General features: G+C 55.4%; 2 protein-coding genes across 2 annotated transcripts in view; both read right to left on the bottom strand.

Annotated features, from left to right (window-relative positions):
- The window catches only part of LOC116792758 (rho GTPase-activating protein 39), a 97,340-nt gene extending 77,563 nt beyond the window's left edge, over positions 1-19,777 (bottom strand). Inside the window, exon 1 of the mRNA XM_032700028.1 lies at positions 19,658-19,777. Coding sequence (XP_032555919.1) covers positions 19,658-19,668 — 11 coding nt within the window. The 5' untranslated portion in view covers positions 19,669-19,777. The remainder of the gene's footprint in view (positions 1-19,657) is intronic.
- LOC116797962 (erythroblast NAD(P)(+)--arginine ADP-ribosyltransferase-like) overlaps positions 1-20,063 on the bottom strand; it is a 471,907-nt gene that overhangs the window by 136,071 nt on the left and 315,773 nt on the right. The window lies entirely within an intron of this gene.

Raw genomic sequence — 20,063 nt, 5'->3', positions numbered from 1 at the left:
CCAGCCCCTCCCCACCCTCCCAGCCAGGAATTCCTTCCCAATATCCCACCTGACCCTGGGAAGCCATTCCCTGTGTCTGTCCCTCCAGCCCTCGTCCCCAGTCCCTCTCCAGCTCTCCTGGAGCCCCTTGAGGCCCTGGAATGTGCTCCAAGGTCTCCCTGGATCCTTCCCTTCTCCAGGTGAACATTCCCAACGCTCTCCCAGCCTGTTTTCCAACACGACCCGGTGTTTGGAGGGAAAGGAAAACCAATCCCAACCTTCCCCCGCTTCCCGAGACACTTTGAACCCCAAAAGAGCAGAAATTCCTTCGGAACCTGCTCCGAGGTGGGAATTCCCGGCCGGCACAGCTCCCCCAGCCCCTGGAAAAGCTCTGCCTGGAGACACATTCCTGGGAATCCACCCAGGGAAAGACCCTTCCAGCCGAGCAGGAGACACATTCCAAGGGATTGACAGGAGCTGCCAGGGACACGATCCCTTAAAAATCCCGGATTTTCCCCGTTTCCTGGGATATTTATAATTTATTGCCTATCCAGTGGGAGATAAATTTAGGATAGAACGGGGCTCTTTTTTCCCGGGAAATGCTCCAATTGGAGGTGGAGAGAGAGAAAATTCCTAAATCCGGGGCCAAAGATCCACCCACTCCCGAGTTTTTGTCTTTGGGCTTGAAATGGGACAAAATAAGTCCCTCGGTGGCTTAAAATAGAAGTAAAGTTGAAATAAATCAGATTAAACTTGAATTAAAAAATGAAATGGAGTGGAATAAGATACATACAATTAAACGGAATTTAAATTAAATAGAAATAAATAATACGAAACGAAATGAAATTAATAGAAATAAAATTAAAGAGAAATAAAGAATGCAAAATTTAAATGGAGAAATAAAGAATGCAAAATTAATATGAAGAAATAAAATCAAAGAGGAAAAAATGCATAAAATCGAATAGTAATAAATAATAAGAATTCAAATAAAGAAATGAAATTAAATGGAGTAAAATACATAAGATTAAGTAGAAATAAAATTAAAGATATGTAAAAAATATAAAATTCAAATAAAGAAATGAAATTAAATGGAATAAAATGCATAAAATTAAATAGAATTAAAATTAAATACAAATAAATAATAGGAAATAAAAAGAAAAGAAATAAAAAAAATAGAAATAAATTTAAAGAGAGATAAAATTAAAGAGAAATAAGTAATATAAAATTAAAATAAAGAAATAAAATCAAAGAGGAAAAAGTGCATAAAATCAAATAGTAATAAATAGTAAGGATTAAAATAAAGAAATGAAATTAAATGGAATAAAATTAAATAGAAATGAAATTAAAGATAAATAAATAATATAAAATTAAAATAAAGAAATAAAATTAAAGAGAGAAATGCCTAAAATTAAAGATAAATAAATAATAATGATTAAAATAAAGAAGCGAAGTGGAATGGAATAAAATGCATAAAATTAAATAGAAATAAATAGAAACAAATCCTTAAGGTCCCTTCCCACCCAAACCATTCCAGGATTCCATGATTTGAACTTTGTCCTGACTTTGCCCTTCCCACTCCAGCAGCTTCTCCCGTCCACTTTACTGAGAAAAATAGGGAATATTCCACATTTATCCTCCTACAACAAACACTTCCCACAACTCCAGGAGCCTCTCCCTTGAATCCCCTCAAATTCCCACCATTCCGGGGCAAGAATCCATCGGCTCCTCCATCCCTGCCCCACCAAGCAAAGACCTCGAGGGCTTTCCCAAACCCACGATGACGAGGAACAAAAATTCCAGGCCTGAAACCCAAACTTCCAGGCCCAAGATCCAAACTTCCAGGTCTGAAATCCAAACCTCCAGGCCCAAACCCCAAACTTCTGGGCCTGAAATCCAAATCTCTGGGCCCGAAACCCAAACTTCCAGGCCCAAAATCCAAACTTCCAGGCCCGAAACCCAAGTTTCCAGGCCCGAGATCCAAACTTCCAGGTCTGAAATCCAAACTTCCAGGCCTGAAATCCAAACCTCCAGGCCCGAAACCCAAACTTCCAGGCCTGAAATCCAAACTTCATGGCCCAAGATCCAAACTTCCAGGTCTGAAATCCAAACCTTCAGCCCAAAATCCAAAATTCCAGGCCCAAAACTCAAAATTCTGGGCCCAAAATCCAAACTTCCAGGCCTGAGATCCAAACTTCCAGGCCTGAGATCCAAACTTCCAGGCCTGAGATCCAAACTTCCAGGCCTAAAATCCAAATTTCCAGGCCTGAGATCCAAACTTCCAGGCCCCAAAAATCCAAACTTCCGGCCCTGAAATCCAAACTTCGTGGCCCAAGATCCAAACTTCCAGGCCTGAAATCCAAACCTTCAGCCCAAAATCCAAAATTCCAGGCCCAAAACTCAAACTTCTGGGCCCAAAATCCAAACTTCCAGGCCTGAAACCCAAACTTCCAGGCCTCAAAAATCCAAACTTCCAGGCCCCAAAAATCCAAACTTCCAGGTCCCAAAAATCCAAACTTCCAGGCCCCAAAAATCCAAACTTCCAGGCCCCAAAAATCCAAACTTCCAGGCCCCAAAAATCCAAACTTCCAGGCCCCAAAAATCCAAACTTCTAGGCCTCAAAAATCCAAACTTCATGGCCCAAGATCCAAACTTCCAGGCCTGAAATCCAAACTTCCAGGCCCGAAACCCAAATTTACAGGCCTGAAATCCAAACCTCTGGGCCCGAAACCCAAACTTCCAGGCCCAAAACTCGAACTTCTGGGCCCAAAATCCAAACTTCCAGGCCCGAAACTCAAACTTCCAGACCTGAGATCCAAACTTCCAGGCCCGAAACCCAAACTTCCAGGCCCGAACCCCAAACTTCCAGGCCCCAAAAATCCCCCAGAGCCACGAAAACTCCTCATTTCCCCCCCCACACACACATTTAAGTTTTGCAGGGATATTTTTCCCATTCTCCGCCGTGACATCGAACCCGGAGGCGATTCAGGGACAGAGGGGCCGCCAATGCCTCTGGAATTCCCGAGGTTTCCCGAGCCGGCCCCGTCATTCCCGATCACCGTCAAAGAGCCTCCGCATTCCTCTCCCCGCACGCGATCCCGGTACTCCCTTCACATCCGCTTCTCCTCTCCCTGAATTCCTGTCCCTTCAGATTAAATTCCCCCTTACTGGCTCTCCCCTCCCCCCCTTCCCGCGTTTCTGCTCCCAGGTTTTCTTTTCCCAGGTGGGAGTCGGGCTCTGCTCCCGAGGAACGGCCTCAGAGCTGCGGCCTTCGCTTGGATATTCGGGAACATTCCTCATGGAAAGGGCTGGTCAGGGCGTCCATCCCAGTGGGATTTAACATCCCTTTGGATCAGGGTGTCCATCCCGGGGGGATTTGACATCCCTGTGGATGTGGCACTTTGGGACTGGCTCACTGGTGGTCCTGGGGGAACAGTTGGATTTCATCCCAAAGAATTCCATGATTTTACTTGGGATCTCTCTAGGTCTCCAGGAATTTATTCCTCATTCCTCTCGGAAGGGGTTGGATTAAAGTCAATCCAGTTCCAATCCAGACACCTCCCACTATCCCAGGTTGTTCCAACCCGGTCTCGGACACCTCCAGGGATGGAAACCCAAACCCTACAGGAAGGATGGGCAGATTCCCTCGGAACTTCCGAGTCTCCAACCTGAACCATCCCATGATTCCACTTAGGACCTCTCCAAGTCTTAAGGAATCCAGTCCTCATTCCTCCCTTACCTTCTCCTTGCTGATCCCTGTTTTTTGAGGGATTTTGGGAGAGGTTTTTCAGCCCCCTTGGAGGTTTGGGTCTTTCCACTCCCACTCCAAACATTCCTCAGGGATACCTCAGGAGGAAAACAGCCCTGGAGCGGGCAGATCACCCGGCAAAGATCCCCCTCGAGCTGAAACAGGTTTAAAAATTCCATGGATTTAAGCTCTTACTAAGCTAAACCCAGTTTAATCCATGGAATCACGGGACCGTTTAGGTTGGATTAAAGATAATCCAGTTCCCACCCTGCCACGGAAAGGGACACCTCCCGCTATCCCAGGTTGTTCCAAGCCCCGGCCAACCCGGCCTTGGACACTCCCAGGGGTGGAAACTCCAACCTTACAGGTGGGATGGACACATTTCCTTGGAATTTCCGGGGAGAGCCGTTTTTAACTGACCCCCGCAGGGAACCGGATCCCGCCATCCAGCTGCCAATTCCTCACATTCCCGGCAAGAGCATTCCTTCTAAAACACGCCCGGGACGCTCGACAGCAGGGAAACCCTCTCTGGAAATACTCCGGGATGCTGTTGTTCCATAATTCCCTCAGGGTTCAGTCGTGTCCACGCTGGGAAGAGCCCAAGGAAGGGGAAAATTCCCTCCTTCCTTTCGCTTCCCGCGAAGCGAATCCCTAAAAAAGCGGGAGCTGAGGAGCCCGGACGCGGTTCCAGGATAAAGATCATCCGTGTTTCTGCTCCCAGCAGAGCCTGGCAATCGGATTCCAGGGAAATCCGGGATTAAAGTGTTGCCCAGGAAGCGGGAGAACCAAGGTTCCTCGGGAATGTTCGAGCTCCAGATCCCGAAACCGCCCCGGAGATCGAAACCTCGGAGACGATTCCGGTTCGCGTTTGAGTTCCCAAAAACAGCCGAGAAATGGGATGAAAGAGGTTCCAAAAACGCTGATTTATTTTATCCCGGTGGAACTCGATCCCCTTAAAAAAAAAAAAGCCGGGATGGAATTCCCAGGGAAGCCGTGGCTGCCCCTGGAATCCTGGGAGTGTCCAAGGCCAAGGTTGGAGCACTCTGGGATAGCGGGAGCTGCCCCTGCCCATGGAAAAGGGGGTGGGAATGGATGATCCTTCAGATCCCTCCCGACCCAAACCCATTCCAGGGGTTTGGGAGAAGTGCAAAGCAGATTTTCCACGGTTTTCCCGGAGAATTCCGACGTGGGAAGGAAAAGTAGGAGCCAGGAAGACCCAGGGACGGCGGCCGAGGGGGTTTTAATCCGATAATTAAGGAGTCATCGTTATTAATAACTTCTGTGATAACGTGTTTTATATCCATTAATATTAACTAGTTAATTAAAAGTAACTCTATTTAAGCGCCTCCCCCTTTCCAATGGACAAAATCCCAGAGGGTTTTCCATTCAGGAACGAAGCGAGTTATCCAAAATAAAAATGATACGAACTCAGGTGGTTCCAGGAAAACCTTGGAGCCCCTTCCAGGGCCTGAGGGGGCTCCGGGAGAGCTGGAGAGGGACTTGGAAAAGGGATGGAGGGACAGCACACAGGGAATGGTTTCCCAGGGTTGGGTGGGATATCGGGAAGGAATTCCTGGCCGGGAATTCCCAGCTCCATCCCCGGACACGCTCCAGCCCCTCCGCGGATCAGCCCAAAACTGATCCCGGGATTTGAGGCTCCTCAAAGGGGGATAATCCCATTCCCGCTCCTCCTGCCCACCCTGCGGACACAAACCCGGCATTCCCACAAAATCAGGCCCCAAAGGGACGCTTTTTCCCCCAAGCTGAATCCCAATTTTTCCGTCGCAGAGGGGGGGAAAATTCCGGCCGCGTTTTCCGGGCGGAAAAGCGCGAGCCGGGAGCGTCCCCGTTTTCCCGTCATCCCCGTGGCTGCACCCCCGGGATCCAAATCTCCCCCAGATCCCTCCAATCCCACGTCCACGGGACACGTGGGATCTGCCCAGGGAACGCTGGAGGAGCCACACGGACACGGGGAACGGGACAAAGCCGGGATGGGGAGTTTGCTCCGGATGGAGGAGCACCAGGAGCACCAAGAACACCAGGAGCACCAAGAACACCAGGAGCACCAGGAGCACCAGGAACACCAGGAGCACCAGGAACACCAGGAGCACCAGGAGCACCAGGAACACCAGGAGCACCAGGAACACCAGGAGCACCAGGAACACCAGGAGCACCAGGAACACCAGGAACACCAGGAGCACCAGGAGCACCAGGAACACCAGGAACACCAGGAGCACCAGGAGCACCAGGAACACCAGGAGCACCAGGAACACCAGGAGCACCAAGAACACCAGGAACACCAGGAACACCAGGAGCACCAGGAGCACCAGGAGCACCAGGAACACCAGGAGCACCAAGAACACCAGGAGCACCAGGAGCACCAGGAACACCAGGAGCACCAAGAACACCAGGAACACCAGGAACACCAGGAGCACCAGGAGCACCAGGAGCACCAGGAACACCAGGAACACCAGGAGCACCAAGAACACCAGGAGCACCAGGAGCACCAGGAGCACCAGGAGCACCAAGAACACCAGGAGCACCAGGAATACCAGGAACACCAGGAGCACCAGGAACACCAGGAACACCAGGAGCACCAGGAGCACCAGGAGCACCAGGAGCACCAAGAACACCAGGAGCACCAGGAACACCAGGAGCACCAGGAGCACCAGGAGCACCAGGAACACCAGGAGCACCAAGAACACCAGGAGCACCAGGAGCACCAGGAACACCAGGAGCACCAGGAACACCAGGAGCACCAAGAACACCAGGAACACCAGGAGCACCAGGAGCACCAGGAACACCAGGAGCACCAGGAACACCAGGAGCACCAAGAACACCAGGAACACCAGGAACACCAGGAACACCAGGAACACCAGGAGCACCAGGAGCACCAGGAGCACCAGGAACACCAGGAGCACCAAGAACACCAGGAGCACCAGGAGCACCAGGAACACCAGGAGCACCAGGAACACCAGGAGCACCAAGAACACCAGGAACACCAGGAACACCAGGAGCACCAGGAGCACCAGGAGCACCAGGAGCACCAGGAACACCAGGAACACCAGGAGCACCAAGAACACCAGGAACACCAGGAGCACCAGGAGCACCAAGAACACCAGGAACACCAGGAGCACCAGGAACACCAGGAACACCAGGAGCACCAAGAACACCAGGAACACCAGGAACACCAGGAGCACCAAGAACACCAGGAGCACCAAGAACACCAGGAGCACCAAGAACACCAGGAGCACCAGGAGCACCAGGAACACCAGGAGCACCAGGAGCACCAGGAGCACCAGGAGCACCAGGAACACCAAGAACACCAGGAGCACCAGGAGCACCAGGAGCACCAAGAACACCAGGAGCACCAGGAGCACCAGGAGCACCAGGAGCACCAGGAGCACCAGGAACACCAGGAGCACCAGGAGCACCAGGAGCACCAGGAGCACCAGGAGCACCAGGAGTGGCCAAACCTGTTCCTCCTGCGCTCCGAGCTCGGGTTTCTCCCCAGGGTTTGGAGGAAGCTGCTCTTTGGAGCTGCCCAGGGGACAACGTGGGAATGATAAACCGGGACCTGTTTTTCCTGCTGGGTTATCCCAAGGCTCTCCCGTGGCCTCTTCCACACAAAACCCTCCCCGGCCTCGTCCCGGGTTTGGCTTCCAGGAGGAAAGTCCCAGCTGGGATCGGGGTTGACCCTCCAGCACGAGAACCTGCTTCTTGACATGGAAAATCCCCCTTTTTTTCCCAGAATTTTGCCTCAGCCCGGAAGCCCATCCGGTGTTTTGAGGAAAGGAGGAATTTTCCCGATCTGGGGGGGGGGTTTAAAACAACATAATCAATGAATCCGTTTACTCCAAGTCTCCTCTTTCCACGGAACAACTCTGCCCCTTCCAGAAACATCCCTGCCCTGCTTGGGTCAGATCCCAAATCTGGGATTCCCAACATTCCTGAAGGACCTGGGGCTGCTGGAGCGGGTCCAGAGGAGGACACGGAGCTGCTCTGAGTGCTGGAGAACCTCTGGAGCCGGGCTGGGAGAGCTGGGAATGTTCACCTGGAGAAGGGGAAGGATCCAGGGAGAGCTTGGAGCACATTCCAGGGCCTCAAGGGGCTCCAGGAGAGCTGGAGAGGGACTGGGGACGAGGGCTGGAGGGACAGCACACAGGGAATGGCTTCCCGGGGTTAGGTGGGATGTTGGGAAGGGATTCCTGGCTGGGAGGGTGGGGAGGGGTTGGGATGGAATTCCCAGAGGAGCCGTGGCTGCCCCTGGATCCCTGGGAGTGTCCCAGGGCAGGTTGGATCCCCCTGGGATGGTGGGAGCTGTCCCTGCCCATGGAACCGGATGGGAATTAAGATCCCTTTGACTCCCCCCATTCCAGGATTCCCCCATTCCACTCCCAATCCCATCCCATTCCAGGATTCCTCCATTCCACCCCCAATCCCATCCCATTCCAGGATTCCCCCATTCCACCCCCAATCCCAACCCCATTCCAGGATTCCTCCATTCCACACCCAATCCCAACCCCATTCCAGGATTTCCCCATTCCACCCCCAATCCCGGACATCCCCGATCCCCTCCCGCTCCTTCCCACCTTCCTTCGGAGTTTTCCCAAACCAGCCCCTAAGGAGGAACCTTCCCCGTCCCTCCCCAAATCCCAAAGCTCTGGGAACACCCCCACACCCCCCTTCCGAGCCCGGATCCATCCGGGAATCGCTCCCAGCGGAACCTTCTCCCTCCGGCACCTCATCCCAGGCCTCGTTCGCTCCCGGTTTTCCGAGGCGTTCCCTCTGCAATCCCGGATTCCCACGTCCCCTCGCCCCGGGAGCTGCGATTCCCGCTCCGGGTCACTCCTCTTCCCACCTCCCGCCCGCTCATTCCCGGGAAATTTCGCTTCAAACCGCTTCCCAAAAAAACCCCGGGATTTGGGAAGGCGGGGGCCGGGATATCCGGCGGCCAATCCCTGAAAAGTCGGAGGGGTTTATCCGGCTCCCTAAAAAAACCCATCAGACTGGGCATCCCCGAGGATTCCCTCCTGGGTTTTGTGGGAATGTCGGAAGGGGAGGAGGAAAAAGGAATAAAACCGGGAGCAACTTTGGAGGTCGAAGGAAGAGTGAGGGACCGGGAATTCCAGGGAAGAGCGAGGGACTGGGAATTCCAGGGAAGAGTGAGGGACCAGGAATTCAAGGGAAGAGCGAGGGACTGGGAATTCCAGGGAAGAGCGAGGGACTGGGAATTCCAGGGAAGAGCGAGGGACCGGGAATTCCAGGGAAGAGCGAGGGACCGGGAATTCCAGGGAAGAGCGAGGGACCGGGAATTCCAGGGAAGAGCGAGGGACCAGGAATTCCAGGGAAGAGCGAGGGACTGGGAATTCCAGGGAAGAGCGAGGGACTGGGAATTCCAGGGAAGAGCGAGGGACCGGGAATTCCAGGGAAGAGCGAGGGACCGGGAATTCCAGGGAAGAGCGAGGGACCAGGAATTCCAGGGAAGAGTAAAGGACCAGGAATTCCAGGGAAGAGTAAAGGACCAGGAATTCCAGGGAAGGGCAAGGGACCGGGAAGAGCAAGGGACCAGGAATTCCAGGGAAGGGCAAGGGTCCGGGAATTCCAGGGAAGAGGGAGGAACTGGGAATTCCAGGGAAGAGCGAGAGACCAGGAATTCCAGGGAAGAGCGAGGGACCGGGAATTCCAGGGAAGAGCGAGGGACCAGGAATTCCAGGGAAGAGCAAAGGACCGGGAATTCCAGGGAAGAGCAAAGGACCAGGAATTCCAGGGAAGAGCGAGGGACCGGGAATTCCAAAGGCCGGGATCCTCCCCTGGGAACGGCACCAAGGGGCTCCTTCAGGAGCTTTGGGAAAACCAGGTCGGGAGCTGGAAAACTGAACCAAAACCCGGGAGCAAATGGAGGGATAACGAGGAATTCTGAATTCCAGGAGAACTCCGGCGTTTCCCCCGAGCACCTGGAGCGTGTTTATCCCTCCCTCTCTTCCCGGAATTCCGAACCAGCCCGGATGAGCCGGGAAAATGGAGTGGGAAGAGAGGGAAAAAAACCAGCGGCTGCCGGCGGGATCCGGGTTATTTTTGGGAAGAGCCGGAGGGAGACGAGGAAAGGTCGGAGTTCACGGAATTCTCTGGAGAATGTGAGGGAAAGGGAGGGAGGGAAAAGCTGGAATGGGAGGGAAAGGGCAAGGAATCAGATCCCAAGGGAGGGGATTTGGGAAGGAGAAGGTCGGGGGGACACTCGGAGGGAACGTTCATGGGATCCCACGGGGAACTTCTCCGGGATATTGGGCTGCTGGAGGGAATATTCCCGAAAAAAACAGGTCATGGAAAGCTGGAAACGGCCTAAAAATCCCCTAAAAAAAGCCTAAAATCCCTAAAAAAAGCCTAAAATCCCTAAAAAAAGCCTAAAAATCCCCTAAAAAAAAGGCTAAAATCCCTAAAAAAAGTCTAAAGTCCCCCCAAAAGCCTAAAATCCCCCCAGAAAGCCTAAAATCCCCAAAAAAGCCTAAAATCCCCAAAAAAGCCTAAAATCCCTAAAAAAACCCCTAGAATCCCTAAAAAAAAGCCTAAAATCCCTAAAAAAACCCTAAAATCCCTAAAAAAACCCTAAAATCCCTAAAAAAACCCTAAAATCCCTAAAAAAACCCTCTAAATTCCCTAAAAAAAAGCCTCTATGGTCACAATTTCGGATCCATCCCCCTGATCTGGGTCCCTCCCTGGTTCTGTGGCACCCCCAGGGATCGGCTCATCCATCGGTTTGACCCCTGGAACCCCCATCCCTCCGGAATTCCCGGAATTCCCTCCTGCGTTTCCTCGTCCGGGTCCGTGGGTTTTCATTTAAAGTGGTTTTTTTGGGGGGTTTTCATTTAAAGTGGTTTTTTTGGGGGAGTTTTCATTTTTGGGGGGGGGTTTCATGGCGCCTCTTCCCAAATTCCCAGAGCTGGGATCCCCAAATCCTTCCTTTTTCCCCAGGGAAAGGAGGCACCGCCGGGATTTGGCCTTGCAGGGGTGGTTGGGGGAGTTAAACCCGGCCTAAGCCAGGCCTAGACCAGAATTAAACCCACGGGAGAGGGAGGAAATATCCAGGAAAACTGGGTCTGGATCTTCTCCGGCCTAAACCTGGATTTAGGAGTCAGAACAACCCGGGAGGAATTATCCATAAAAACTGGGCCTGGATCTTCCCCTTCTCCGACCTAAACCTGGATTTAGGAGTCACACTGACCTGGGAGGAATTATCCATAAAAACTGGGCCTGGATCTTCCCCTTTCCCGGCCTAGATATGGATTTAGGAGTCAGACTGACCCAGGAGGAATTATCCAGGAAAACTGGGCCTGGATCTTCCCCTTTCCCGGCCTAAACATGGATTTAGGAGTCAGACTGACCTGGGAGGAATTATCCAGGAAAACTGGGCCTGGATCTTCCCCTTTCCCGGCCTGAACATGGATTTAGGAACCAGAACAACCCAGGAGAAATTATCCATAAAAACTGGGCCTGGATCTTTCCCTTTCCCGGTCTAAACGTGGATTTAGGAGTCAGAACAACCCGGGAGGAATTATCCATAAAAACTGGGCCTGGATCTTCCCCTTTTCCAGCCTAAACGTGGATTTAGGAGTCAGACTGACCCAGGAGGAATTATCCATAAAAACTGGGCCTGGATCTTCCCCTTTCCCGGCCTAAACGTGGATTTAGGAGTCAGAACAACCTGGAAGGACTTATCCATAAAAACTGGGCCTGGATCTTCCCCTTCTCCGGCCTAAACGTGGATTTAGGAGTCAGACTGACCCGGGAGGTGTTCACTTGAACAAGGAGCAGGAATTCCCGGAGCAGGGATCTGGGAATCCCGTTTCCCACCCAAAGCAATTCCTCTCCGGAGGGGAGTTCCCAACAATCCCCACAGCTCAAGATTCCAACCCCCCCAAGCCCCTCCCGGGTCAGAATTCCCGTGTGGTGCCAGGAGTTGATGGGCCTGGAGACTTTGGGATCGAGGCCTAAGGGGGTCACCTCCGAATCCAGGCACGGAAATGTGGGATCTGCCCGATTCTCCGGGAAAAAGCTCCTCCAAGAGCTCCAGAGGAGCCCAAAATTTAGGATAAACTCCTCCCCTGGAGCTCTGCCTGGGAACACCGGGATCATCCCGCACGACGGAAAAACGTGGAACCCGCCAGAGGAGGGGTTTGTTGGTCCGTGGGATCAGATTTCCATGGAATTGTTCGGGTCGGAAGGGACCTCCAGGATCGTCTCATCCCAAGCCTGGAAGCGCCCAAGGCCGGGGCTGGAGGGGGTTTGGAGCAACAGGGTCCAAAATGCCCAAGGGAAGGCAGAAAATTCCCAGGATTGGGTGAACATTCCCAAAGAAGGGGTGAACACTCCCAAAGACGAGGTGAACATTCCCAAAGAAGGGGTGAACACTCCCAAAGACGAGGTGAACATTCCCAAAGAAGGGGTAAACACTCCCAAAGACGAGGTGAACATTCCCAAAGAAGGGGTGAACATTCCCAAAGACGAGGTGAACATTCCCAAAGAAGGGGTGAACATTCCCAAAGAAGGGGTGAACATTCCCAAAGAAGAGGTGAACATTCCCAAAGGAGGGGTGAGCATTCCCAAAGGAGGGGTGAACATTCCCAAAGAAGAGGTGAACATTCCCAAAGGAGGGGTGAGCATTCCCAAAGGAGGGGTGAACATTCCCAAAGAAGGGGTGAACATTCCCAAAGGAGGGGTAAAAATGCCCCAAAACGGGGTTAAAATCCCCCAAAATAAGGGCGGAAGGAACGAGGGAGAAGGGATTTATTTTGAAACAGGAATTAAAAAGTCGGCCTTGCCACCCACACACCCCCTGAGCCCCCCGGATGATCCTCAGGGATCCCTCCCACCATCCGACATTTCCAGGTTCGGCGGCGCGAAAACATCCTCGCTAATTATCCCAGAGCTGGGCCAGAGCCCCTCCCAGAATTCCCGGCAAATCCAACAGCTGCACCAGCTGCCCATCCATGAAATCCACTTCTCAGGGGGGAAAAAAGCGGCTCCTTTTCCCGAGGGAGGAGCAGCAGGAAGAAACGAAATCCCCCCAAAAAAAACCCCACCCCAAAAATGAAACCCGCGAACCGCTCGATCCCGCCCCTCGTCGTCACGGATTTCTGGAAAACCAGGACTTGGGACGACCTTCCAGGGTCTCCTTCCGACCTTTCAGGGTCGGACCGGATGATCCGGAGGGTCTTTTCCCAGCCCGAGTGATTCCACGATTCCACGATTCCCCGACCCCTCTTTGCTCCCCAGGGCAGCCCAGCCCTCGGAATGTCGGGATTTGACGGGAGGTTTCGGCGGGAATCGCGCCCGGATCCGAGCAAAGACTTCCCTGAAAAACTTGGGCCTCGCCACAGGCCCTCCCTTCCCAGAGGAAGAGCTCTGGAATGCTCTTTCCCAACTCGAACCCTTGGGATTGGCTCGGATTGGAAGCCCACCCCGGGTTCCGGCGGCTCCAAAGTCCAGCCCGGGGTTAAATTTGTCCAAATTTAGGCTTCGAGGCCTAAAATTCCTCCCGCTCGGCATTCCTGGGATCAGACCTGGGATCAGCTGAAGGAAGTGACTCTCCCGGGGCTGGACTGGGATGATCCTCGTGGATCCCTCCAGCTCCAGGCCGGGCTGGACGGGCCTTGGAGCCACCCGGGACAGCGGAATCCCCGGGAAGGGGGTGGAATGAAGGGACCTTTCCAGCCCCTCCCGACCCAAACCATTCCAGGATTCCGGGATTCGGGATATTCCACGGACACCCCGTGGGATCTGTCCCGTTGGGCTCCCCTCTGGAGTCTCACCTGGAGCTCTCCCTCTCCCACCCACGCCGGGGGATGGGGAGGGAACACGTCCCTTCTCCCCCCCAAAAACACGGAATAACACGGAACAACATGGAATAACACGGAATAACATGGAATAACATGGAATAACCCGTCCTTTCCAGCTGCCATAGAACCACATCCCACACAAAGGTCTCCCATCCCTGCGTTCATCCCCATCCACGACCAAATCCCAGCGTTCTCCCCCCTCCCCCAAAAACCAGGAGTTTTCCACAGGCGATTCCCTCCAGCCCCACAAAACTCCGGCTCTCCGGGTCTGTGGGAAGGCGCAATCCCGCTGGTTTTTAGGGATCGTGGAGCATCAGCAAACACCCACCCGGGAAAGGCATTCCAGGGAGGAAGGAGATCAACCATCCAAAGGCATTCCAGGGAGGAAGGAGATCAACCATCCAAAGGCATTCCAGGGAGGAAGGAGACCAACCAACCAAAGATATTCCAGGGAGGAGGGAGACCAAGCAAAGACATTCCATGGAGGAAGGAGACCGAACAACCAATCCAAGGACATTCCAGGGAGGAAGGAGACCAACCAACCAACCAATCCAAGGACATTCCAGGGAGGAAGGAGACCAACCAACCCAAGACGTTCCAGGGAGGAGGGAGACCAATCAACCCAAGACATTCCAGGGAGGAAGGAGACAAACCAACCTCCATGAGAGAGACCCCCATCCAAAGACATTCCAGGGAGGAGGGAGACCAACCAACCCAAGACATTCCAGGGAGGAAGAGACCAACCAACCAAAGATATTCCATGGAGGAAGGAGACCAAGCAAAGATATTCCATGGAGGAAGGAGACCAACCAACCAACCCAAGACATTCCATGGAGGAGGGAGACCAACCAACCAACAAAGACATTCCAGGGAGGAAGGAGACCGACCAACCAACCAACCCAAGACATTCGAGGGAGGAAGGAGACCAACCAATCAAAGATATTCCAGGGAGGAAGGAGACCAACCAACCCAAGACATTCCAGGGAGGAGGGAGACCGACCAACCCAAGACATTCCAGGGAGGAAGGAGACCAACCAACCAAAGATATTCCAGGGAGGAGGGAGACCAAGCAAAGACATTCCAGGGAGGAAGGAGACCGACCAACCAACCCAAGGACATTCCAGGGAGGAAGGAGACCAACCAACCAACAAAGACATTCCAGGGAGGAAGGAGACCGACCAACCAACCAACCCAAGACATTCGAGGGAGGAAGGAGACCAACCAACCAATCCAAGGACATTCCAGGGAGGAGGGAGACCAACCAACCAAAGACATTCCAGGGAGGAAGGAGACCAACCAACCAAAGATATTCCATGGAGGAAGGAGACCAAGCAAAGATATTCCATGGAAGAAGGAGACCAACCAACCAACCCAAGACATTCCATGGAGGAGGGAGACCAACCAACCAACAAAGACATTCCAGGGAGGAAGGAGACCGACCAACCAACCAACCCAAGACATTCGAGGGAGGAAGGAGACCAACCAATCAAAGATATTCCAGGGAGGAAGGAGACCAACCAACCCAAGACATTCCAGGGAGGAGGGAGACCAACCAACCCAAGACATTCCATGGAGGAAGGAGACCAACCAACCAACCCAAGACATTCCAGGGAGGAGAGAGACCGACCATCCAAAGACATTCCAGGGAGGAAGGAGACCAACCAACCATCCAAAGGCATTCCAGGGAGGAGGGAGACAAATCAACCCAAGACATTCCATGGAGGAAGGAGACCAACCAACCCAAGACATTCCATGGCAGAGGGAGACCAACCAGCCAAAGACATTCCAGGGAGGAGGGAGACCAACCAACCTCCATCCCCAGTTGGACACGGATCCGACGGCGCCGAGTGCAGCCTCACATCCCACTTTTCCAAACCTCACATCCCGCTTTTCCAACCCTCACATCCCAACTTTTCCAACCCTCACATCCCACTTTTCCAAACCTCACATCCCGCTTTTCCAACCCTCACATCCCAACTTTTCCAACCCTCACATCCCACTTTTCCAACCCTCACATCCCAACTTTTCCAAACCTCACATCCCAACTTTTCCAAACCTCACATCCCAACTTTTCCAACCCTCACATCCCACTTTTCCAACCCTCACATCCCAACTTTTCCAAACCTCACATCCCAACTTTCCCAACCCTCACATCCCACTTTTCCCAACCCTTCCCCGGCCACCTGCTGCTCTCCGGTACCCGCCAGCTCCCTCCGGACGTCCCGGATCCGCCCATTTCCGATGGAAAACCGGGATTCCATCCCCCCCCCCCCCCTTAATCCCGCCCAGCTGCGCGCTCCAGGTGAGGAGCCGGAGCGGATTCCCGGCGCATTCCCGGCGCATTCCCGGCGCATTCCGTAGAGGTCACTCAAGGGGTTCCTGGAGAACGAGGGAGGGCCGGGAAGGAGGAGGGCTCGGGATAAATAAAGAAAGAAATCGGGAACGTTTCCCACCCGGCAGCTTTTCCCCGGCCGGCAGGAGAAGGCAGGGACCGGGATCGGGATCGGGATCGGGAGGGAAGGAGGGAAGGGAGGGAAGGGGGGGGGGGGAAGCGGCGCAGGGAGGAGGGGAAAAAAACCCGCCGTCCGTGTGGAATCAATCAATCAATCAATCAATCAATCAATCAATCCATCAATCCATCAATCAATCCATCAGTCCATCCATCCCTCCCGGCACAACTCGGAGGGTTCTCCCCCCCCCCCCATCATTCCAAGGCCGGTGGATCCCCCCCCCTCCCGCTTCCCAATCCCGCCCCGAATTCCAGCGCTGCGCATCCCCGCTGCAGCCCCCCCCCCATCCCCCCCCCCGGATCCCCCCCGCATCCACACCCATTCCCATTCCCATTCCCATTCCCATTCCCATTCCCACGCCAGCCCGGCCCCCCCCGGCCCTGCCACACCTTGGAGCTCCATGAAAACACCTCCTGGATCCCGTGGGATTCATCCCGGGGAGAAACCGCCCCCCCCCCCTCCCTCCCTCCTTCCCACCCCTCCTCCCCCCCCCCGCGCGGAGGATCCACGGGGAGAAGGTCGGGATTGGATCCAGCCCTTCCAAACCCCCCCGGGGAGGAGGGAAGGATCCAGCTGTTCCATGGGGAACAGGATGGGATCCAACCTTTCCATGGGGAACAGGGGGGATCCAACCTTTCCATGGGGAACAGGGGGGATCCAACCTTTCCATGGGGAGCAGGATGGGATCCAGCCTTTCCATGGGGAGCAGGGGGGATCCAGCCTTTCCATGGGGATTGAGGGGGATCCAACCTTTCCATGGGGATTGGGGGGGATCCAACCTTTCCATGGGGAACAGGATGGGATCCAGCCTTTCCATGGGGATTAAGGGGGGGATCCAATCTTTCCATGGGGAGCAGGGGGGGATCCAGCCTTTCTATGGGGATTAGGGGGGGATCCAGCCTTTCCATGGGGAGCAGGGGGGGGATCCAACCTTTCCATGGGGATTGGGGGGGATCCAGCCTTCCCATGGGGATTAGGATGGGATCCAGCCTTTCCATGGAGAGCAGGGGGGGATCCAGCCCTTCCATGGGGATTGGGGGGGGGATCCAACCTTTCCATGGGGAACAGGATGGGATCCAACCTTTACATGGGGATTAGGGGGGGATCCAACCTTTCCATGGGGATTGGGGGGGATCCAACCTTTCCATGGGGAGCAGGGGGGGATCCAACCTTTCCATGGGGAGCAGGGGGGGATCCAACCTTTCCATGGGGAGCAGGGGGGGATCCAGCCTTTCCATGGGGATTGAGGGGGATCCAACCTTTCCATGGGGATTGGGGGAATCCAACCTTTCCATGGGGAACAGGGGGGATCCAGCTTTTCCATGGGGATTGGGGGGGGATCCAACCTTTCCATGGGGAGCAGGGGGGATCCAGCCTTTCCATGGGGAACAGGATGGGATCCAGCCTTTCCATGGGGAGCAGGGGGGGATCCAGCTTTTCCATGGGGAACAGGATGGGATCCAGCCTTTCCGTGGGGATTGGGGGGGATCCAACCTTTCCATGGGGAACAAGGTGGGATCCAGCCCCTCCACAGGGAGCAGGATGGGATCCAACCCCTTCATAAGGAACAGGTGGGATCCAGTCCCTTCCAAAAGGAGCAGGATGGGATCCAGCCCCTCCCTAAGGGAACAGGGTGGGATCCAGCCCCTTCCAAAGGGAGCAGGATGGGATCCAGCCCCTTCCAAAGGGAGCAGGAGGGAATCCAGCCCACTCCATGGGAAGTAGGATGGGATCCAGCCCCTTCCATGGGAAGCAGGATGGGATCCAGCCCCTCAAAACCTCACTCCAAAAGGAACAGGATGGGATCCAGCCCCTCCATAAGGAACAGGGTGGGATCCAGCCCCTCCAAAGGGAACAGGGTGGGATCCAGCCCCTCCAAAGGGAACTGGGTGGGATCCAGCCCCCCCATAAGGAACAGGGTGGGATCCAACTCCTCCAAGGGTAACAAGGTGGGATCCAGCCCTTCCAAAGGGAGTAGGATGGGATTCAGCCCCTCCAAACCTCACTCCAGAGGGGCAGGGTGGGATCCAGCCCCTCCAAGGGTAACAAGGTGAGATCCAGCCCCTCTAAACCTCACTCCAGAGGGGCAGGGTGGGATCCAGCCTCTCCACAACCTCCCAGCACGAGGAGCAGGGAACAGGGGTCCAATCCCCCCCCCCAGAGAAGAGAGTGGGATCCAGCACCCCCAGAACCCCCTCCAAAGGGAACAGGATGGGATCCAGCACCTCCAGAGGAGCAGGATGGGATCAGACCCCTCCAAAGGGAACTGGGTGGGATCCAGCCCCCCCTAAGGAATAGGGTGGGATCCAACCCCTCCAAAGGGAACAGGGTGGGATCCAACCCCTCCCGAAGGAACAGGGTGGGATCCAGCCCCTCCAAGGGTAACAGGGTGGGATCCAACCCTTCCATAGGGAACAGGGTGGGATCCGACCCCTCCAAAGGGAACAGGGTGGGATCCAACTCCTCCAAAGGGAACAGGGTGGGATCCAATCCCTCCAAAGGGAACAGGGTGGGATCCAACCCCTCCAAAGGGAACAGGGTGGGATCCAGGCCCCCCCTAAGGAATAGGGAGGGATCCAACCCCTCCAGAAGGAACACGGTGGGATCCAACCCCTCCAAAGGGAACAGGGTGGGATCCAACCCCTCCAGAAGGAACAGGGTGGGATCCAACCCCTCCAGAAGGAACAGGGTGGGATCCAGCCCCTCCAAGGGTAACAAGGTGGAATCCAACCCTTCCATAGGGAACAGGTGGGATCCAGCCCCCCCCATAAGGAATAGGGTGGGATCCAGCCCCTCCAAGGGTAACAGGGTGGGATCCAACCCTTCCATAGGGAACAGGTGGGATCCAACCCTTCCATAGGGAACAGGGTGGGATCCGACCCCTCCAAGGGTAACCGGGTGGGATCAAACCCCCCCATAAGGAACAGGGTGGGATCCGACCCCTCCAGAAGGAACAAGGTGGGCTCCAGCTCCTCCACAAGCCCCTTCCCAAGGGATCAGGACGGGATCCAGCCTCCCCCCCCCACCTTTTCCCACCGCCAGGGTGGGGTTGAGCTCCATTCCCCCCCCCGTTCCCATTCCCGGCTCCATCCCGCAGCCCCGGGGATCCAGGTGGGCGCATCCAGCCCGCCCTTCCCTGCGCCAAAATCCGGGAGAAGGAGCCGGGGGAGGGGATTTTGGGATCCGCCACCCAAACCCACGCCTCGGCGCGGCTCAGGTGGGGACGCCCCCCCCCCCCCCCCGCCCCACCTCCGCCACCCCCCCCCAAAAATCAAGGTGGAGCCCCCCAGACGCGCCCTCCCGCGAGGAGAAACCACCGAACGGGCGCAAAGACCCCCCCAAAGTGGCGATGGGGGGGTCGGGGGGGGGCAAAGACCCCCCAAGGGCACCTTAAACTGGGGGGGGGGGGGCACCCCCATAACCTCTATAGGGGAAAAGGGGGGCGGACAAGACGCTCCCCCACCCCCAGAGCGGGTTTGGGGGGTGCGGATCCCTTCGAGCGGCGGGTGCAGCCCCTCCAGGACCCCCCCAAATCCCCCCGAACCCCCCGACCCCCCCCCCCCTTCAGGCGCGGTGCCGGCTCTCACCTCTCCGCCATGATCCGCGGCGGCTCTACCGCTGCCCGCTGCTCCCGCCGTTCCCGGTATTCCCAGTGTTCCCGGTATTCCCGGTGTTCCCGGTGGCTCCCATGGCTCCCCTGCCCCCCCCCACCCCCCCGCTCCGCGGCCGCTCCCGGGCGCGCTCCGAGCGCGGCGGCCCCGCCGCGTCCCCGTCACCCGCGACAACGGCGGCGCGGCCAATGGGGACGGACCGGGGGGGCGGGGTCGGCGCCGGGACACGCCCCCCTCGTTTTGGGGGGCAAAACACGCCCTTATTTAAATGAGGGGGGGCGGGAGCCGACGGGAGGTTGGGGGGGTGGTTTTTTTTGGCGGGTGCGCGCGCGCTCGGGGCAACACGGTAGGCGCGGCTCGCGCGCATAGGGGGAGAGGCGCG

The sequence above is a fragment of the Chiroxiphia lanceolata genome, chromosome 1, assembly GCF_009829145.1.
Source record: "Chiroxiphia lanceolata isolate bChiLan1 chromosome 1, bChiLan1.pri, whole genome shotgun sequence".
In the NCBI taxonomy this organism is placed as follows: Eukaryota; Metazoa; Chordata; class Aves; order Passeriformes; family Pipridae; genus Chiroxiphia; species Chiroxiphia lanceolata.
Note: the sequence above shows the minus strand (reverse complement) of the source record. Positions and strands in the feature narration are given on the sequence as shown.